The sequence below is a fragment of the Siphateles boraxobius genome, unplaced genomic scaffold (genome assembly GCF_051911475.1).
Source record: "Siphateles boraxobius isolate OS27281-9 unplaced genomic scaffold, OSU_SipBor_1 16, whole genome shotgun sequence".
NCBI classification, from domain to species: Eukaryota; Metazoa; Chordata; class Actinopteri; order Cypriniformes; family Leuciscidae; genus Siphateles; species Siphateles boraxobius.
In genome coordinates, this window is record NW_027508766.1 from 1,237,738 (window position 1) to 1,258,838 (window position 21,101).

General features: G+C 39.9%; 1 protein-coding gene across 1 annotated transcript; it reads left to right on the forward strand.

The window, feature by feature from the left end:
- Positions 1-1,487: 1,487 nt before the first annotated feature.
- Positions 1,488-17,198, forward strand: LOC143738910 (general transcription factor II-I repeat domain-containing protein 2A-like). Its single transcript, XM_077230984.1, has 4 exons — positions 1,488-1,665; positions 1,789-1,823; positions 15,887-16,381; positions 16,428-17,198. Exons 1-4 carry the CDS (start codon positions 1,488-1,490, stop codon positions 17,196-17,198), a joined length of 1,479 nt encoding a protein of 492 aa, XP_077087099.1.
- Positions 17,199-21,101: the final 3,903 nt, after the last annotated feature.

Here is a 21,101-nt window from a genome sequence, read left to right on the forward strand (position 1 = left end):
TAGTTTTGCAGTATTTCAATTTAAGATAGTTACATGTAATAAAGTGCTTCTAACATTTACAGTGTGTATGTATAGTATATCAAAGGTATATACATTATATTCAAATAAATGTAACGAAAGCATAATGAATGCACACAATTTTGAAAGCATATTCCAATATCTAATGTCAAACTGTTTAAAGAAAATTCTAGTGCCAAAACTACTGCACAACAGTATAAAAATCGGTTAATTATATAAAAAATAGCCAGATACAGAGGCAATATATTATAGTGACACATACAGTAACGCTAAAAGTTATAATGTTTTTACAAACCAAAAGATTAGATTCAACTTTGTTATGTGAAAATATATTTGTTTCTTCCCTTTAAAGAACAAATAGCCAAAGATTAAGCACACCATTTTACATTCTCAACTTTAATTCTATATCATTGTGATTATTGTAACTAAATGAAACGCAACTTATAATAGTTCATAATTATAAATGTCTGCAAGAAAATGCTTCTATAAAATACATTGACGGGTAGGCCTATTTTACATTTACATTAACCAGGTAGTGATATAATGATATCATAGATGTAGTTCCCTTTCAGTCGATAACGTCGCACATAGTCGACGTTGACTGAATGGGGATCGCGTCAGAGAGCCTATCATCTTCGAGTACTATTGAACGAGCCAATGTAATTGGCGTGTGTGATTCGCATCACACACGCTGGTATAAATACGGAAGTGGATGCACGCACTAGTTGCCTTTCGCTTCGGAGCCGATCGTTTGATGTCTTTGAGAGTGCTGTTGTTTACAACGAGCGATTGTGTCGTTGTTCTTCAGGAAGACTCTCCCAGTGCTTGTGTTCTACAAGCGCGAGTGCAGCGGCGATCGCAAGCTTTGAGCTCTCAACTGCTGTTTTAACAGCGACAAATTTCTAAATGTTTGTGTGTGTTGACGGCTGGTTAGAGGGCGGAAAAGTGAGTGCTTCACTGTTTCAGTTCTCTGTTCAGTGTTGCTGCGGTCATTCCCCTGTGTGCTCCGGCACTGGTGAGGGTCCTATTTTTTATATTTTACTGGTGACGGTCCTAACGATGCGATCATTCCCTTTTCCTCTCTGACGGTCACAATTGTTGCATCACGTGTTTGGGCTATATGTTTATATGTATATAAATATGTATGCATATGTGCTTATATGTTCAGCATGCTGAGGCAGCTTTTGTGGACGGTTCATGTTCTCATTGCGGGAATATGACTGTCGCGGTGTTGAAATCAAGACTTGCCTTCGTCCGCGAAGTGCGAGTCCCCATTGCCATGCCCCACCCCCGGGTGCAGTGTGGGATGGATGATCAGAGGATAGTGATGGATGTCTCGCCCGGTAACCATTCCCTGTGGGCTCCTCACTCCTCCATCACACCACAGCAATGGAATTCCTGTTGAGCATACTGGTCCATCTGTAATGGACTGATCAGCTGTTTCAATGGGGGTTCCCCCTGAGGATAATATGTCGATAGCAGCATCGGAGGGTGAGCTGGCCTCTGAGAATGACGACTTGGCTGTGTTATCTCCCTCTGGGAGTGTAGCATTGCCCAAGCCAGATCCAGAAATGTCAGCTATGCTGAAACGGGCCGCCGGGGCTGCCGGGCTCCAGTGGAACCTTCACCGTGTCCTGTTCAGTCTCGGTTGGAATCTGGAGTGTTGTGGAAATTTTAATATTCATTGATCCCAAACAGGTATCATAAGAGAAAGAACCTATTCAATGTATAAAAGTATATGTGTGTACGTGCTTGTGTGTGACTTTTCAGGAACATATGGGACAGGACCTCAGACCTTAGAGACGGTCAGTTTTGGCCAGTTTATTTCAGTACCAGTTTGTGTCTTTAAGTAGAAACTGAACAGCAGTAAGGACCTTATCTGAGTGGGTGAAAGGTACAGCGGGTGAGGAGGAACCTTGAAATAGTATAAAGGCTGTCTCATATCTTCCTGTTGGGTGTCACTCTCTTGCACAGCGTAACTTCTGTGTACTAGACTGAACCTATTCTTGCAAGAATAAATACTTTTCTTTTTATTAGTTTGACTCTGAGTGTCTCTTACGCAGTGATGATGTTTAACAGAATTTTTGCCACAACAGGAGTTTGGTATCTTAGGGCGGGCCGCGCTGGTTCTCAGCTCGCCGCCCCAGTGCCTTTCTTTCCCGAAATGCATGGAGAGCTTATCAGGTGGTGAACAGCATCTTCTCTGCCAGAAACTGCCTGAATAGCTTTTCCCCCTCACTACCCTTGATGGAAGAACAGTGAAGGGCTGCGAGGTGTCCAATTGGAGCGGTCTGTCGACACAGGTGCACCTGTGTCCGGCGGCCGCTGCCTTTTGGGGGGATCCTCGTCTCCCCCCTAAGGCCTGTGAGTTTTCGTCCGTTCCGACGGGCAGAGCTTACAAAGCCTGTGGGCAAGCCGCTTCCTCTTGCATGCCATGGCCTTGCTTCAGGTCTGTCAGGCCAGGTGCTCTGTCAGGCCCGGTGGCAGCACCTCCGCCTGTTCGTCGCCGAGGCCGTTCTGCGGCCGCCGCTCCTGCTGGGCCTCCGCAGCAGCCTCCACCCAGGCCTCAGCATGGAGCCGGCCGCAGTAGAGACACCCAGCCCGCTCCAGGCGCTGCCAAACCAGGTGGCAAGTGACAGCGAAAGCATTCCGGAGCGGGCCGCCCAGGGATGGATGAGATGCTCTTGGAGCTAGCACGATCCCTCCCTTTCATTTCGGTAAAAATTCCGAGATGCAACATGATGATTGTAAAGTGCTCCGCCTGGGCTTTGACAATATGCTTTGCTAAACAGATTCTAGAGTTGGGGGCTGGACGACACCTAGTTGAACTGCTGCTTCCCGTGGGCTCCCTTCTCATGAAGCCAGTTTCACCGTGAGCCCGGTTCAAGTGTCGGCTTGCTGCGCCATTCCCCTCCTATGGACTGGATATGTGTGCCTTTCTACTCCAGTTGAGTTCCCTTAAAATTGAACCCTGTTAGTTCCTCCACACCCCTCCGACGTAGGACGTGCGGAATGTCTGGTGTTAGGCCTACCACTTGTAAGCAGTGTGGAACCTGTGTTAGGCTGGGTCCATATGTTGCGGTCCCAGTGGTCCTGTAGGAACAGCAGTGACTTCCCTGGCCTAAGCCCTGTCCTTCCCCGCCTTAATTGCGGGGGCATCAGGAGGCTTTTGTCTAGGCGCTGGAAGGTGGCAGCTTTAGTGGCGCTTTCAAAGGTTATCCCCATTCAGTCGACGTCGACTACTTCCGACGTTATCGACTGAAAGGGGATCTCCTTTATGCGTATGCAACCCACCGTTCCCTGAAGGAGGGAATGGAGGACGTAGTCCCCTTGCCACTACCGCTGGATAACCGCTGACTCTGGGTTATGCTCGGCTCCTCAGCGAAAAAGCAACTAGTGCCTGCATCCACTTCCGTATTTATACCTGCACAGCGGGGGCGGAGTGTGTGATGCGAATCACGCACGGCAATTACATTGGCTCGTTCAATAGTACTCGAAGATGATAGACTCTCTGACGCGATCCCTATTCAGTCGACGTCGACTACGTCCTCCGTTCCCTCCTTCAGGGAACGGTGGGTTGCATACGCAACCAGGACGTTATGGTGGACATTTACTATAGTGACCACTGTAATAAAAAGGTTTAATGAAACTAATAGATGGCAATGAATATGTACTTTATAAAAACTCCTGATGAGCACTGATGCTTTTTTGATAGAGGCATTAGGCAGATATCAAGTACAGTTTATGAAGCTGAAATAGAAAACAAAATGCTTTAACAACATGGAAAAAGATAAATTATTATTTTCAATATTGGTTCTGCATATATCAAAGAGATCATGAGGAGGAGTGGGACTCCACATGAAGACTTTCAGAAACTATGACAGAGCAAAGGGTGCACCTCGCTGGACACATCCTACGCATCCCCAAACAACTACACCCAAAGACTGTTAGGAAGTGGACACCACCAGGAGGATGCAGGAGACAGGGAAGACCAAGGAAGACATGGAGACAGATGTTTCCCAAAGATCTGAAGAATGTCAGTGTCCCATGGGAAGATGTGGAGAACTTTGCCACGGATCGAATATGTTGGAGGACACATGTTGCCCAATGTACCTAGCACAGGACTTGATGATGATGTTGTGAGTTTATCCATAACTGTGTGATATTTTTCTGTAAAGAGTGTTGCATAATTAAATTTTAAATGCATTTATGTAATAAGTTCACTGATATGTGGGCATGATTAAACATATGTCTTTAATAGCAAGCAATAATCACATGAACTTGTTTAAAAATAACATGATTTAAATGCAAACAGGACAGTTATCAGAAGTGTAACTGATTTTATTATGATCATGATTATTGACCATGCTTCAGTTTTGACGCCTTGGGAGTGAGAATGGGTTGTTTAAAATCTCATGTGAACTTCACCTCCACTGTACTCTGTAACCCCCCTTGTACTCTGTTATTGACCATGCTTCAGTTTTGACGCCTTGGGAGTGAGAATGGGTTGTTTAAAATCTCATGTGAACTTCACCTCCACTGTACTCTGTAACCCCCCTTGTACTCTGTAACCCTCTGTAATAAAAACATGCAACATGTTTATTTCTGACATCGTATACAGGCTTTGTTTAGTTGTTATAGTCCTAATCTGTCATTTAGCGGGAAATTTATCAGCAAACAATAAAAGGCTGTCTGAAATAGATTGAAAGCCGTTGATCCCAGATTGCCACCATCCAACTTATTCAATGAAACCTGCAGGGGAAATGGTATTTTAATTTACGATTTAATGAAAATGACTGTCCGTGCTTATTTCAGGATTTCAAAAGACACAGCGGAGATCATTTATGCTACATAACATGCATGAAGCGAGTGGAAGGATTATAACAATATTGCCAGTGTTGCAAATGAACAAAATACACCACAAAGATGATAACAAGACTGTGTAAAAGAGGAGATGAGGCCCCTCGGGGAGAGTGATTAATAATTGGATTCTGTGTTGAGCAGTTGATCACTGTCATCTTGATGAGGTTTTTTTTGTGTAATTGTGTAATGGCTGATTGATTGTGGGAGGCATTGTGAGATACATAGACTGTTTTGTGTCCTTGCGTGTGTGTGTGTGTTTGGGGGGGGGGGGGTTACAGAGTACAAGGTGGGTTACAGAGTACAGTGGAGGTGAAGTTCAGCCAGGGGAGATGGAGCAATTGCTGTTTGTTCTGGTCTTGTCCAAGTTTCCGCACAGCTCCCTCTACAAACACACCAACAACAAAATAACTTAAAAGCTTATTCTCCAACCAGGAGACAGAGACTGAGAGGAGAACAAAAGGGAGGGAGGGAATGAGACAGAAGTAGTACAAAGGATCCTGTGGGCTGAAATGAGGTGAAATCAAAAAGACAGAAGCTCACTCAGAAGAAGTAAGGAAAATAACAGCCCACACAATTAATATGACTGAGCTGTTCTGTGGAAACAAACTTCACTCCCAAATGCTGGATTAATATACATGCATTTCCAGAATGTACAAATAAACCTGTTATTCAGAAAATGCTAACAGGTGCAGAAAATGAGGAGTTCTTGAAAAATACATAATCTAACTTACATAAAATCCCCTTAAACCTTTTGTTTCCCTGAACCAGATCCCCTCCTCTCATTTTCCAGCATGAAAATATGTTCTACTTAAAATAACATCCACTAACCAAGGAAACTTAAAATGCTCTTGTGTAAGGTTTGGAGTGATGATGACACATTTGAATGACAGCAGGCATCATCCAGCTGTCAGACAGAGGAAAGGTGTTCCCTTCCCCGGTGAAAAAAACTCAAAGTCATGTCAGTGACATGTCAGCACACTTGCCCACGAGACTATCGTGGTGTGATATCTTTGAGTAAAAAGTATAGGCTCATTAATACCTTTGGCTTATTCCAAATACTACACATTGCAAACTTTGTATTCAATAACAAATGTACATTATTAGACAATTCATTGTTACAATGATCATTTCCAACACACTGTTAAAATATACCTAAAATATATTTTTAATAAGGTGCAAATAAATACACTTTTAAAAAAGTAAACTGAATTTTCACTTCAAGTATATTTTTCTAAAATATATTTTTAGAAAACATACTAAAGTACAAATATTTTAAAGTGTGTTAAAACTTGTATTGTGAAAATAGGTAAAAGCATGATGCTATACTTTTAATGGATGGTAAAATGTACTGCATTTATATAGCGCGTTTAACAGACCCAATGGCCACGAAAGCACTTTACATATTTCCTTTCATTCACCTATACACTCACTCATTCATACACAGACAGCGGTGTCAGCCATGCAAGGCACCATCCAGCTCGTCGGGAGCAGCCGGGGTTAGGTGTATTGCTCATGGATACCTCGACACTTGGTCAGGTGGAACCGGGGATCAAACCACCAACCTTTCGGTTTGTAGACAACCTACATGTACCACTGAGCCACTTCCGCCCTTTAATATAATTAAAGATAGTGCAATTTTTGTTGGTATATTTGCAATGTACTATTGAAAAAGGGAATATATTTCAAATATAATAAAGTATACCTTTTTCACTAGGGTGCATTGCATTGATAGTGTTTGTCTGACTCCTTTGAACCTTATAAACTCTGCCCATTTGTCTGTCATTGAAGGACAAGCATGTTGTAAGGGCCACCCATTGGCCCAACGATAGAATCCAATGGTGTGGGCGAAGGTATTATGCGTGTATGTCTTTTCAGCGCTCCAGTGAAGTTCACCTTATTTATCCAAATTTAGTTTTAATATTACTTTAGCTCTATGCTAAAGTATCAGGGACTGCTGTTCCTGATCCTGATCGATTGCTCCTGTCTGCCTAGCTGCCTGCTGTGTTTTGTTTGCTTCGAGGCTGTAAGCTCCGTCTAAGCCTAGTATTAGCTTTGTATTTCTTTCTGTTTTGAACCATCATTTACTACCATTTCTAGTTGTTTATACTACTAAATACAGCTTAGACAACATCCCAGATTAACCTGACATCGCTAGCTTCCGTTATTGTTAGAACAACACGCTAGTAACTCGCTAGCCTGTTAACGCGCCACCCGTGCGCTCAGTTATTTATTTATTTATTTTTTCTCTCGCGCGCCCGCGCGTCTGAGTTCATAAAAAGCCCAGGTAAGTAAGAATCAGTCAACAAACACGGTGAGTAATGTCTTGTCCTGTTATTGTCACCTGCACTTCATGTTACATGTTTAGCATAGCCTTCCCCGTCGGCAATATAGGGTTTATATGTGATAAATGCAAGGAGACAGTCAGGCTGACGGAGAAGATTTCAGAATTAGAAACACGCATCCAATCTTTAATTGAGGATAGTAAGTGTGCTAGAGCTTTAGATTCTACTTTGGATGCGCCTAGCATAGTGAACTCTTTACATGATTCGGTTCCGGCTGAATTATTGCCTGTGCAGCCAGGCAGATGGGTGACAGTGAGGGATCGCTCTAGTCACGGATCAAAAAAACACTCTTCCGTTCCGATTACCACAACAAATCGATTTGCCCCACTCAGTGAAACACCCACTGAGAATTCTGTTGATTGTGCCCTGGTAATTGGCGATTCTATTACACGGAACGTGAATATAGGGACACCAGCCAACATAGTCACATGTTTGCCGGGAGCCAGAGCGCCTGACATCAAAGCAAATTTAAAAGTGCTGGCTAATGCTAATCGTAAATTCTCTAAGATGGTTATTTACGTCGGCACTAATGATGTTCGACTCCGCCAGTCGGAGATCACCAAAATTAATATTAAAGAGGTGTTTGAACTCGCAAGTACGATGTCAGGCACTGTAATTTGCTCTGGCCCCCTTTCTGTTCGAAGGAGTGATGAGATAGTTAGCAGATTGTCATCACTCAATGGCTGGCTGTCTAAGTGGTGTCCGCAAAATAATATAGAATTCATAGACAATTGGAAAAGTTTTTGGGGCAAACCTGACCTGTTGAAAAGAGATGGTATTCATCCCTCCTGGGATGGTGCTGCTCTTCTCTCTAGTAATTTGGCTCATAGTCTTAGAGACAAAACATGACAATCTGGGGATCAGGTCAGGAAGCAGACAAACTGGCTAAACCGACCGTCTGCTAGCGGCCTCGCGTCACCAAGGTCAGATAAATCCCATCACATAGAGGCTCTTTCACCTAGATATCATCATATAGAGACTGTGTCTGTTCCCCGAATTTGGAAATCCAAAAAACGTCCAAACCGATCTAAGGTTAAAAATGTAATTGATATTCAACAAATAAAAAATAGATATAATACAGATGAGCAAACGATAAAGCTTGGGTTGCTGAATATTCAATCCCTTACTTCAAAAGCACTCATAGTTAATGATATGATTTCAGATTATAACCTAGATGTGCTGTGTATGACAGAAACCTGGCTAAAACCACACGATTACATTACTTTAAATGAGTCCACCCCGCATGATTACTGTTATAAACATGAACCTCGCCTGAAAGGCAAAGGGGGAGGTGTCGCTGTAATTTATAGTAATATTTTCAAAACCACTAAAAAATCTAGTTTAAAATATATTTCTTTTGAAGTGTTGGTGCTTAATGTAAACATATATAATGTAAACGATAAATCAAGTTTGAGAATTCTGCTGGCAACTGTCTACAGGCCACCAGGGCACCATAAAGATTTTATCAAAGAATTTGCTGACTTTCTATCAGAATTAGTATTGACTGCAGATAAAGTCCTAATTGTTGGTGATTTTAATATACATGTAGATAATGGAAAAGATGCAATGGGATTGGCATTTAGAGACATTCTTAACTCTGTTGGAGTTAGACAACACGTGTCAGGACCTACTCATTGTCGTAATCATACTCAAGATTTAATATTATCACATGGAATCAATGTTGATGCTGTTGAAATTCTGCAGCAGAGCGACGACATCTCAGATCATTATCTAGTCTCATGTAAATTACATTTAGCCAAGGCTGCAAAGCCAACTCCGTGTTACAAGTATGTTAGACCTATCACTTCTGCCACTAAAGATTGCTTTATCAATAATCTTCCTAATCAGTTTCATCGTCTCAGCATCCCAGATAGCTTAGAAGAACTTGATATTGCAACAGAAACTTTTAACTCTCTCCTTTCCAGCACTTTAGATACAGTTGCTCCGTTGCGCTTAAAGAAGATTAAAGAAAATAGTCCAACACCGTGGTACAACGAGCACACCCGGGCCCTTAAGAGAGCAGCCAGAAAAATGGAGCGCAACTGGAAGAAAACAAAACTAGAGGTATTTCGGATTTCATGGAAGGAGAGCTCGATTGCTTACAGTGAGGCTTTAAAAGCTGCTAGATCTGCTTATTTTACAACCCTATTAGAAGAAAATAAACATAATCCAAGGTATTTATTTGAAAAAGTGGCTACACTAACGAAAAAGAAAGCTTCAAGCCCAGAAGTTTCCAAGAAACACAGCAGTAATGACTTTATGAACTTCTTCACTTATAAGATTGATAATATTAGGGACAAAATTATAACTATGCAACCGTCTACTACAGCATCGCATCAGGGAGTGCATTATAGTCTCCCCGAGGTAAAATTTGATTCATTTGTTGCCATAGGAGAGGACGAATTTTGCAAACTCGTTAATTCATCTAAATCGACAACATGTATGTTAGACCCTATACCGACTAAACTACTGAAAGAAATGCTTCCAGAAGTCATAGATCCTCTTCTTATCATCATTAATTCATATTTGTCTCTAGGATACGTACCAAAAACCTTTAAGCTGGCTATGATTAATCCGCTTGTTTAAAAAACGCAACTCGATCCTACAGAATTAGTCAATTACAGGCCGATCTCAAATCTACCTTTTCTTTCAAAGATACTAGAAAAGGCAGTATCCTCACAACTGTGTTCCTTTCTTAAAAGAAATGGTATCTGCGAGGATTTCCAGTCAGGATTTAGACCGCACCATAGCACTGAGACAGCTCTCATTAAAGTCACAAATGATTTGCTCTTATCATCCGATCGTGGTTTTATCTCTCTATTAGTGTTACTTGATCTTAGTGCTGCATTTGACACCATTGACCACAACATTCTCTTAAATAGACTAGAAAACTATGTTGGCATTAGTGGAATTGCACTAGCATGGTTTAAATCATATTTATCTGACCGCTATCAGTTTGTAGCAGTAAATGAAGAGATGTCTTATCGATCACAAGTTCAGTATGGCGTACCACAAGGCTCAGTACTAGGACCGTTGCTGTTCACTCTCTACATGCTACCTTTAGGAGATATCATTAGGAAACATGGAATTAGCTTTCACTGTTTTGCTGATGATACTCAGCTCTATATTTCTTCCAAACCTAACGAAACTCACCAATTCACAAAATTATCGTAATGCATAGTTGATATTAAAAATTGGATGACTAGTAATTTCCTACTACTAAATTCGTAAAAAACAGAGATTCTAATTATTGGACAAAAAACTTCCACACGTAATAACCTAGAATACCGTCTAACACTTGATGGCTGCTCTGTTAAGTCTTCGCCGTCAGTTAGGAACCTGGGTGTGCTCTTTGATACCAATCTTTCATTTGAAAGTCATGTGTCTAGTGTCTGTAAAACCGCATTTTTCCATCTTAAAAATATATCTAAATTACGTCATATGCTCTCATTGACAAATGCGGAACAACTAGTTCATGCGTTCATGATGTAGCGACTGACCGAATCCTGTTTTCCTTTCACTACTGAACAAATATGAACACATATATGTTTAATTCACAAAACCTTGAATCATGTGAAATGGTGCCCCAATGTCTGCCAGCAGGTCATTGATTAACTCCATTTATGACGCATTGCGCAATCAAGAAACAGGTCCCCGTTGTTCTCGAAACCCTCACGTGGTGCACACCACGGATGGACAATATGCCCTAAGGATACACACACACACACCACACATACCCGCACACAAACGTCCTTTGTGTGCAACTTAGGATAGGAATGTCCTTAATGTATATAACACAGAATTGTATCTAACCTTCCTGTATGCATGCATATCTAATTAGTTTTGTCTTATTCTATAGATGTAATTGGAGACTGGTCTGTAACTTCAAATCTTAAGTGTATTTCTAAAGAAAGATTACCTAACAGTATCATCTTCTGTAACTCGCCCTCTTGCTAGGTCATAAAACTTTATGACCCCCAAAAGGAATTCCAAGGGAATCACAGCTCCCACTTGAATTCTGATAAAGAAAGAGGAATAGACTCTGCAATTATATATTTTCTATAAGTATAACCACTTAAGAAATGTATAAACATGAATTTGATCTTTCCTAGGTCATGGTAGCCGGTATTATGGCTTTATAGTCGTGTGAGTGAACATTAAATGTGTGTAATTCTGCATATGAATGTAACTTTATGTTTCTTATACTCTTTCCGGCCATTCTTGGTACCTGTTTGACCGTCTTGTTTTGACTAAACCAGTCATACATAGGATATTACAGTAAAATTTATTGTTCTGTGTGTACAATCTTTCTGGCTAGAAATGACAAAATTTTATAGCATCATCAATTATCCTGACAAGACAAAGAAGAACTTTTCCCGCTCGAGATGCTCTAAGATGATTGGTTCACATACGCGAAGCAGGCGTGAACCCCTCCTCTCTATAAGAAACTGACACAGGAGTTTCTAAAAAAAGAGAGAGCACTTTCCCTGTGAGAGGTGTCCAGTCCCATGGCTCCTTAGGGAGCATTACACCGCGTTTCTTTTCCTTTCTTTACTAAGTTTTATTTTCATTCTTCGCCTCTCCCTCCCAAGGGAGATGAACTCTGAACTATTTCCTTGGTAACTTCACGTTCGGTGAACCTTTAAAACTTCCCGCGAGTCTGCTCGCCCCGGAAGACACGAGAGAACAAGCCTATAGCGCCGAAGGACAAACACGCATACGACTCTGCGTTCTTCAGCTCACACAAAGAGAACCATACGCATTCGCAAGTATAGGTTATTGATTTGATTTGATTGATGTGATTTCTTGTTGCCTCTCTAAGGGTTATTGTCTGTGATTTTTGCCATGCTGCGATCACCCCGGTGATCTCTCATCCTGACCGTTAGTTTCACTTTCTCATCCTCTATCTCTCTCTCGCTCTCTCTCTCTCTCTATATATATATGTATATATATTCACTCTCTCTCTCTCTCTCTCACTCAATCTCTCTCTCTCTCACTCCCGTTGTTATTCGTTTGTCTCGTTAGTTTTACTGTTTATTGTACATACATGTATCCCGGGTTTAAATGTAGAATTCTGTATCCGTAGTTTCATTTTATTAAAACCATTATATTCTTGATTGCTAATTGTCTAAAGTTCTCATTTTTACAAAGTCAATGAAGTGTTCGACCATTTTGCTACAAAGCTTTACAATTCGTTACTATTTCAGTAACCTAAATTTTATAATAACAAGAAGGTGATTTTTCATGGCCAGAAAATAGCTTTTTTTGGAATTATAAGAAAGAGATACTTTTTGTTGAAAATTGATAAGTTAATCTTACGGCCGTTTGCTGGACAAACAGATTGTTCGATAACTAAATTAATTCCATTTAAGGTTATCTCATATAATCGATCTGTAATAAGACTATTGATATATTAATGACGAACCATAACCCATTATGGTGATCATTCATATATACAATCGATCTATTTTCAGCTTCGATAATTTAACTGTAATATGCAATATATTAATCATTCATGATTAATTATTAAATTCCCTATATATAATTTGAGCTAATTTAATGTAAGACTCATTGTCGCTACAATGACATCAAGGCTAGATTATTGTAATGCTCTACTGGGTGGTTGCCCTGAACGCTTAATAAACAAACTACAGCTAGTCCAAAACGCAGCCGCTAGAGTTCTTACCAGAACCAGGAAGTACGACCATATTAGCCCGGTTCTGTCAACACTGCATTGGCTCCCTATTAAACATCGTATAAATTTTAAAATATTGCTGATTACTTACAAAGCACTAAATGGTTTAGCTCCCCAGTACTTGAGCGAGCTCTTAACGCATTATAGTCCTTCACGTCTATTGCGATCTCAAAACTCCGGCCAGTTGATAATACCTAGAATATATAAATCGACTGCTGGCGGTAGATCCTTTTCCTATTTAGCACCAAAACTTTGGAACAATCTTCCTAACATTGTCCGGGAAGCAGACACAGTCTGTCAGTTCAAAGCTAGACTAAAAACACATCTCTTTGACCTAGCATTCACATAACACTCTATAGACTTCTATAATTTAATATTAGGCTGCTTAGATTAGGTTAGCCGGAACTGGGAACACATCCCTCAAATCCTGATGTACTCGTTACATTATAAGAAGAACGGCATCTACGCTAATTTTAGTGTCTTTGTTTATCCCGAGGTTTTCCCGCAGCCTGCCGGATCCAGGCCGTTTCCAGATCTGACGAAGGACTTTCGCCTGGACCTGATGACAATGCAGTGCTGAAGTGCCAACTAGCCTCTCCCTATGGAGGATCCCTATACCACTCTACAGATAAAGCGTTGTGGAATTTTTCGGTTCGCGTACCTACCCAAAGTGATAAGATAAAATAAAAATTCTGCATCAATTTATAGACAAGTAGTTTGTTTAGGCATGGTTTGTAAGGAATTATAAACCTGCGCACATATATTCAAACGCACACAACTATAGAATAAATTCTTAATGCGCATGTGAACGCCATCAGCGTCTATCACAGGTTCACGTTTAAAGTCTGTTTAGAGAGAACGGTGTCGTCTTAGCGGCCCCTAATTTAATAACAAACTATCATTTAGACGGAAGTGAATCAATCAAAACTAACTTTAGCTGGAAAAAACATTTTTCAAGAGCCACTATAAAACCAAACCAATCTCTGTTACCTTAAATTATATCTTTATCTCTGTAAAGCTGCTTTGAAACAATCTACATTGTTAAAAGCGCTATATAAATGAGGATGACTTGACTTGACTATGCTAAATCTGACTTCAATTTCAAATGATAATCAAATTTAGATTTGTGTTTCTTATTAGAAAATAATCATAAATATTGATTATGATTTAATTCAGGTCTTTGAAGACTCTTTAGGTCTTTATTCTGGGTATCCCATACTTTCAATTATTCATTCATTAAATAAAAATTATTTTCTGTTGACCTTTATTGAGCTGAGCAGCAGATCCTGGTGGTGATGCTGGACCAGGATGGGCTGCACAATAGAGGCGTTGATAAAGCCTCTGCCGGTGGGACATCATCTGGGATCAGTGCATATTTCCACTGTCTACCAACAGGTTTGCAGGGCTGACACAGGCGTGGGCTGCCAGTCACTGAGATGTTCTTCTTAAGAATAAATGAATAATAAATGAAATTATCTCACATACTCAAAAATCTTAAAATATTGTAAAATGCAAAACTGTCCTATGAGCTGAACTCTGCAGGACAGCGGCCCTCCAGGAGAGACGTTGCCTATCCCTGAACTAGAAAACATATTTTTAGAGTTTCTATTATATATTTTTAGAACAATATCTAATTTCAAAATCTAATATCCATGTGTAAAAAGTCAGTTTTTCATAAAAAGTACAATATTTGCCTCTGAGATGAAGCAGAGTTGAATAACAATCTGAAGTGCTTAATATTTATGCTTAAATACAGAGTAAATGTATTTCGTTACATTCCACCACTGGTTATTTGGAAAATGAAATTAACAAAATCTATTGTCACAATAACAAATTGTTGCTAGCTGTGACCCATGAGTTGTTCAATGTGAGTGTCAGGTTTTTGTCACCTAGCAACTGTTCCAGCCGTTGTGACGAGCACCAGTAACATTTGTACTGGACTTTATATATAAAAATGTATATATATATATATATATATATATATATATATATATATATAGCTGCCTAAAAAGAAAACGGGGTTGAAAACCTATCTAAAAATGTTCACCATGGTCAATGTACATAGCAAAATCTAAAGAGTATAAACTAGCCTATATAACAGGGGTGGCGAACCCGCGGCTCGCGAGCCGCGTGCGGCTCTTTGACTGCTTTTTTGCGGCTCGGTTCAGTCATGTTATAGCTATCGCTTTTCATTCACCTTTTTTAGAATTTCTAAATTTTATTTAAAAATAAATAGGAATGAATTTAAATGTATTTTCTGAATGTAATTTTACTTTTTAAAATAATACATTATTCATATATATATATATTTTTTTTTTTAACAGAACCTCAACTCTCGCGTAATTTAACGTGGCTAGCCTATTGTTTACTGACAGGAGCTGCCGCTGTCAGGTTAACGTGAAGTAGGCCTACGTTAGTAGGAATTATCATGGCAGAATCAAAGAAGCATACAGCTAAGCGCAAATATGAAGATGAGCACAGAACATTTTTATCTGAATGGGAGAATTTATATTTTTTTGTTGAACGAAATGGAAAACCATTCTGCTTGATATGCCAGACGTCGTTGTCACATTTTAAGGCTTCAAATCTTGAGCGCCATTTCACATCACTCCATTCTACGGTGGCCCGGGAATTTCCCAAAGGCAGTGAACTTCGCAAGCACAAGGTAAACACTTTGAAACGTCAGACAGAGAAGCAAAGTCAGCTTTTTCGGAAATTTACCAAGCATTCAGAGACAGTGACATTAGCGTCATATCAACTGGCATGGAACATTGCTTGTGCAAAAAAACCATATCATGAAGGGGAATTTCTTAAAAAGTGCCTTAGTGATGTTGTTGCTATTCTTTGTCCCGAAAATGAAAATTTGAAACGTTCAGTAAAGGACCTTCAGCTGTCACGGCACACAGTTGAAGAAAGAATATCGGACATTAACGACTCAGTTGAAAGACATTTATATTCAGATCTTCAGAAGAGCCGGTATTTCAGCATTGCTTTGGATGAGTCTTGCGATGTTCAAGATAAGCCACAGTTGGCGATATTTGTACGATTTGTGTCAGAAGACTGCACAATTAAGGAAGAGCTGCTTGACATTGTGCCCCTTAAAGACAGAACCCGTGGCATCGACCTAAAAGAGACACTGATGGCTGTTGTTGAGAAAGCAGATCTGCAGTTATCAAAGCTAACAGCAATATCCACTGACGGAGCACCAGCCATGTTGGGATCTGGGAAAGGCCTTGTAGGGCTGTGTAAAGCTGATGACCGGTTTCCTGAATTTTGGACATTTCACTGTATTATCCACCAAGAGCACTTGGTGTCTAAAAAGCTGAACTTTGATCACATCATGAAACCTGTGCTGGAAATTGTCAATTTTATACGCACACATGCTCTCAATCACAGGCAGTTCAAAAATCTAATTGCTGAGCTTGATGAAGATCTTCCATCTGATCTGCTTCTTCACTGTGCTGTAAGATGGCTTTCAAGAGGTAATGTGCTTTCTCGTTTTTTTTTAGCTTTTAAATCCAGTGAAGCTGTTCCTCGCAGAGAAACATAAGGACTATCCTGAGCTACGTGATCCCCAGTGGATTTCGGACTTGGCTTTTTTGGTCGACATGCTGCATTATCTGAATGGCCTCAATGTGGATCTGCAAGGGAAGTTAAAGATGGTGTCTGACCTGGTGCAGAGTATTTTCACATTTGTCAACAAACTCAAGCTGTTCAAGACTCATCTACAAAAGAGGCAGTTAACACATTTTCCATCCTTGTTGAAGGCAAGTGGACAAGCAGCAGAGGTTGTAAACGGGAGTACTGCACGCTATGCAACACTGCTTGAAAATCTCGAACAGAGTTTTGAGGACAGATTCTCTGGCCTACGCCAAAAAAGACCACAAATTTCATTTCTTATCAACCCATTCACTGCTGAATCAGACTGTTTAAAAGCCCCTTTAGTGGAAGATGAAGCAGCAACTCAGCTTGAAATGATTGAACTTTCTGAGGATGACAGACTTAAAAGTGTTCTGAGGGAAGGAACCGTGGAGTTTTGGAAGATTGTGCCGAATGAGAGATATCCCAATGTCAAACAGGCTGCAGTCAAACTACTGTCAATGTTTGGGTCAACTTACATGTGTGAATCACTTTTTTCAACACTGAAACAAGTGAAATCAAAGCATCGCTCTGTCCTGACTGACACGCATGTGAAAGAATTACTGCGAGTAGCCACAACTGAATACAAGCCAGACTTAACAAAGATTGTGGAAACCAAGGAGTGCCAGGTGTCCCACTGAGTCATGTAACCTTTTAGGTAGGCTGATACTATGACAAACATTGACAAACATTAAAATCCATGAACTATTGTGTGATATGTAATTAGTAATTGTAATAAGTAATACATTTTAATGTTATTGTTAGACACATCTGTTGTGTGGCTCTTTGCAGTGATGAGGGATTTTTTTTTGGCTCATCATGCTGAACAGGTTCGCCACCCCTGCTATATAAACTCATCAACATTTTTAAAAAGTCAACATTTGAACCTTTATTAATTTCTTTATTCATATCTTGCGTTTAAAATTGTAACCTAGCAATTTCGTCTCCGGCGCACAATTAATTCTGGGGTAGGCAAGGCTGCAAAGGATCCTTCTGATGCATCCTTCTTTCACAGGAAAAGAAGGACGCATTTGCAGGATACATTTTGAAGGAGCCTTTGCAGGACCTTTGAATTGGGACAGCCTTCGTTGAGCTGAGATGACGCAATCGGCTATACTTTCCCGTTTAAACGAGTCTCGGTGCGTCCTTCGAAGGCAGCATCGGCTGAAGGATGCAGCCCCTGAATTGGGACAATTTTAATATATTCTCTCTCTCTCTCTCTCTCTCTCTCTCTCTCTCTATATATATATATATATATATATATATATATATATACAGGTGCTGGTCATATAATTAGAATATCATCAAAAAGTTGATTTATTTCAGTAATTCCATTCAAAAAATGAAATTTGGATATTATATTCATTCATTACAAACAGACTGACATATTTCAAGTGCTCATTCCTTTTAATTTTGATGATTATAACGGACAACTAATGAAAACCCCAAAATCAGTATCTCAGAAAATTAGAATATTGTGAAAAGGTTCAATATTGAAGACACCTGGTGCCACACTCTAATCAGCTAATTAACTCAAAACACCTGGAAAGGCCTTTAAATGGTCTCTCAGTCTAATTCTGTAGGCTACACAATCATGGGGAAGACTGCCGACTTGACAGCTGTCCAAAAGACGATCATTGACATCTTGCACAAGGAGGGCAAGACACAAAAGGTCATTGCTAAAGAGGCTGGCTGTTCACAGAGCTCTGTGTCCAAGCACATTTATAGAGAGGCGAAGGAAAGGAAAAGATGTGGTAGAAAAAAAGTGTCCCCAACTAAGTATTGAGTGGTGTATGTGCTCATACTTTTCATGTTCATACTTTTCAGTTGGCCAACATTTCTAAAAATCCTTTTTTTTGTATTGGTCTTAAGTAATATTCTAAATTTCGGAGGTACTGAATTTGGGATTTTCATTAGTTGTCAGTTTTAATCTTCACAATTAAATTAAATAAACATTTGAAATATATCAGTCTGTGTGTAATGAATAAATATAATTTGAATGGAATTACTGAAATAAATCAACTTTTTGATGATATTCTAATTATATGACCAGCACCTGTATATATGTATGTGTGTGTGTGTGTGTGTGTGTGTGTGTGCATCTTTTACTGTATATTTATATATTTTTGACCTCAATGAGGTTTATGTCAAAGCAAAAGCGGGACAGGAAGCCTGATTAATAAGACATCACACACACACACACTTTATTCCTGATGGATTTTGGCATGGATACTCAGCCTGCAGAACTTTCTGAAACTGTGCAGTTTGTTGCCAGGATACGTGAGCTCCTGGTGTGTTTGTATTTCTGAGCAGGTGCTCAATAGCTGACAATATATGGGTGTAAGTGCATACGTGTGAGTGTGAAAACAAGACTGAGTTGAAGACGTTACCCCCTGTTGTTAAATCAAAAGCTCAATAAGCCCCGATGGCTGAGAACAGCACATTGTTTATTTAAAACCAAACGCCTGAAACATTAGCATTCACAATGCTGTCCTCTCCCGTTCCTTCTCTCATGTGTCCTTGATTGTATAAGTACATCCATTATCATATCAACTATACATATCTTATAACAGATTAAAACTCAAAATACTACCGCTACTAATATTACACTCAAAACAGAAACCTAGACTCATCATGTTTCAGTTGCACTATGGAAAGCCTGTTGTCTGAGACCCTTATTGTTTGTTCAAATGTGCCAGCTATGAACAAGGTCTGACAATTATAACCCAAATTACTGCTTTTTCAAAGCAGCATGAACCAACTTACAGTTCCAGGAACCAAATAATAGGTGCACAAATTTCACAGAAATTACAGTGTAAAATATTAAAATGAGTCTTGGGGAACGTTCTCAGGAATTAAGAGACTATGGCTCTGTTCACACTGCAGGAGAAATACTTTTTCTTATATGTGATTAGACTGAGTCTAAAACTGCATGTGTGTCCAGATCAGAATTTTTTTTCAGACTACAGTCACTTTTGCTGGTTGTCACAATATACAACACAAACAAACTTGTCGTTCCCCAGGTACTAGAGCACATTTGCACTTGTCAAAAATTGTGCTTTAAAGGAGCATTGCGTAGGTTCTGAAATTTCTGACCGTTACTGACACCAGTGGCCGTTAGAGAAACTGCAGCCAGTCTCATGCTCGTTCTCGGTGCACACGCTCGTATGAGCATGACCACAGCAACCAGAGAGTTGTAACTATGTCTTACTTTTGCAGTAAAAAGAATGCCAGCTCGGGGTCTGTTTTTATACCCAGCGCTGACCGGAGCTCCCTCCAAGAATCAAATGCCGCTCCGATGTTGACTCTTGTCTTGTCTTTGCCCGACGCCGGTCACTCTATATTTTGGCTGCACTATATAAGGCTTTTTTTTTTTTTTTTACTTACGAGGAGTTTCCGTGGGTGTCTGGATTGTGCTGGAGGCTGGTCGCTTCTTTCCGTCCGCAGAGTCCATTTGAAACACTAAGGTTACTGGTACCGATTGTCGGATGTAAGCCCAAGTAGACGAGAATGCGCATGACGTCAAATTTTATGTATTTTCGCGCCAATTCGAACCCGAATCCTCCCCACACAATTGAGCCTACAGGCTGATAGAGGCAACCGTGGTGGACATTAAGGTGTCATTCTTTCTATTACATTATGGTTGGCTCATAAATGTACAAATGGAAACTCTATCTTAAAGATATTTTTAAGTAAAAAGCTACACACAGCCCCTTTAATTCTCTTGAGAATCTAAAAGATGTAGAATAAAATTTTAATACATATGGTTCAAAAGATATATATATATATATACTAACCATAGTTCAAGAGTGGTAGTTCCAGCACAACTTTACATTTGAACTTTTGTTGCATGCATCCATAGTTTGGTAATGATGCTTTTGGAAACACACCTTGATATGTTCAGTCTTGCATGCGCAACCAGAAATCTACCAATCATTTCCAAGAAGGACGGCTATTCAATATATGGTTGCACTTTATTTTATAGTACGTGCACATTCAATGTACTTACAGTACTTACTTACCCACAAAAATACTGAGTATTACATGAGTAGTACATGTAAAATGAAGTGCTACCCAATATAATGTATATTAGCAGGTGTTTCTGCTATTTATCAAAAGTCTACGCACCGATACTACATTTATGCAGATTAATATACTATGTATGCAATACTTTTCATGAACACATAATAACAAAATAATATATGTCAATATAATCACTCAACAGCACTGAAGTGCTTCCAGCAGTCATCACACATTGTGTCATCAAACCTCAAGTGTTGTAAGCTCACATTAGAATGAAGCAGCCTCATTTTGAGCTTGCTTTTTGAAAAATAGTCATGCCAATGTTTTGAGTGTCAAATCATTCACACTGCTCATGCACAGGCAGCTCAGTCAAGCATGTAGGATTCTCTTTAAACCATCGGCCCTGACACATACACACAGTTTAGTAATGCTAGAGAAGATGAAGGCATTTCATATTTTGATTGGCACCGCAAGTTTACATTACACGACCATGTACATACCCAGAGACAGATCACACTCAA

What these genes read in the sequence shown, in the direction of transcription:
- LOC143738910 (XM_077230984.1), top strand. Translation starts at nt 1,488, where the DNA reads ATGTCGATAGCAGCATCGGAGGGTGAGCTGGCCTCTGAGAATGACGAC. An exon ending in CCGTGTCCTGTTCAGTCTCG is followed by an intron (nt 1,666 to 1,788) that starts GTTGGAATCTGG and finishes GTGACTTTTCAG; the next exon opens with GAACATATGGGACAGGACCT. An exon ending in GACCTCAGACCTTAGAGACG is followed by an intron (nt 1,824 to 15,886) that starts GTCAGTTTTGGC and finishes TCAGATCTTCAG; the next exon opens with AAGAGCCGGTATTTCAGCAT.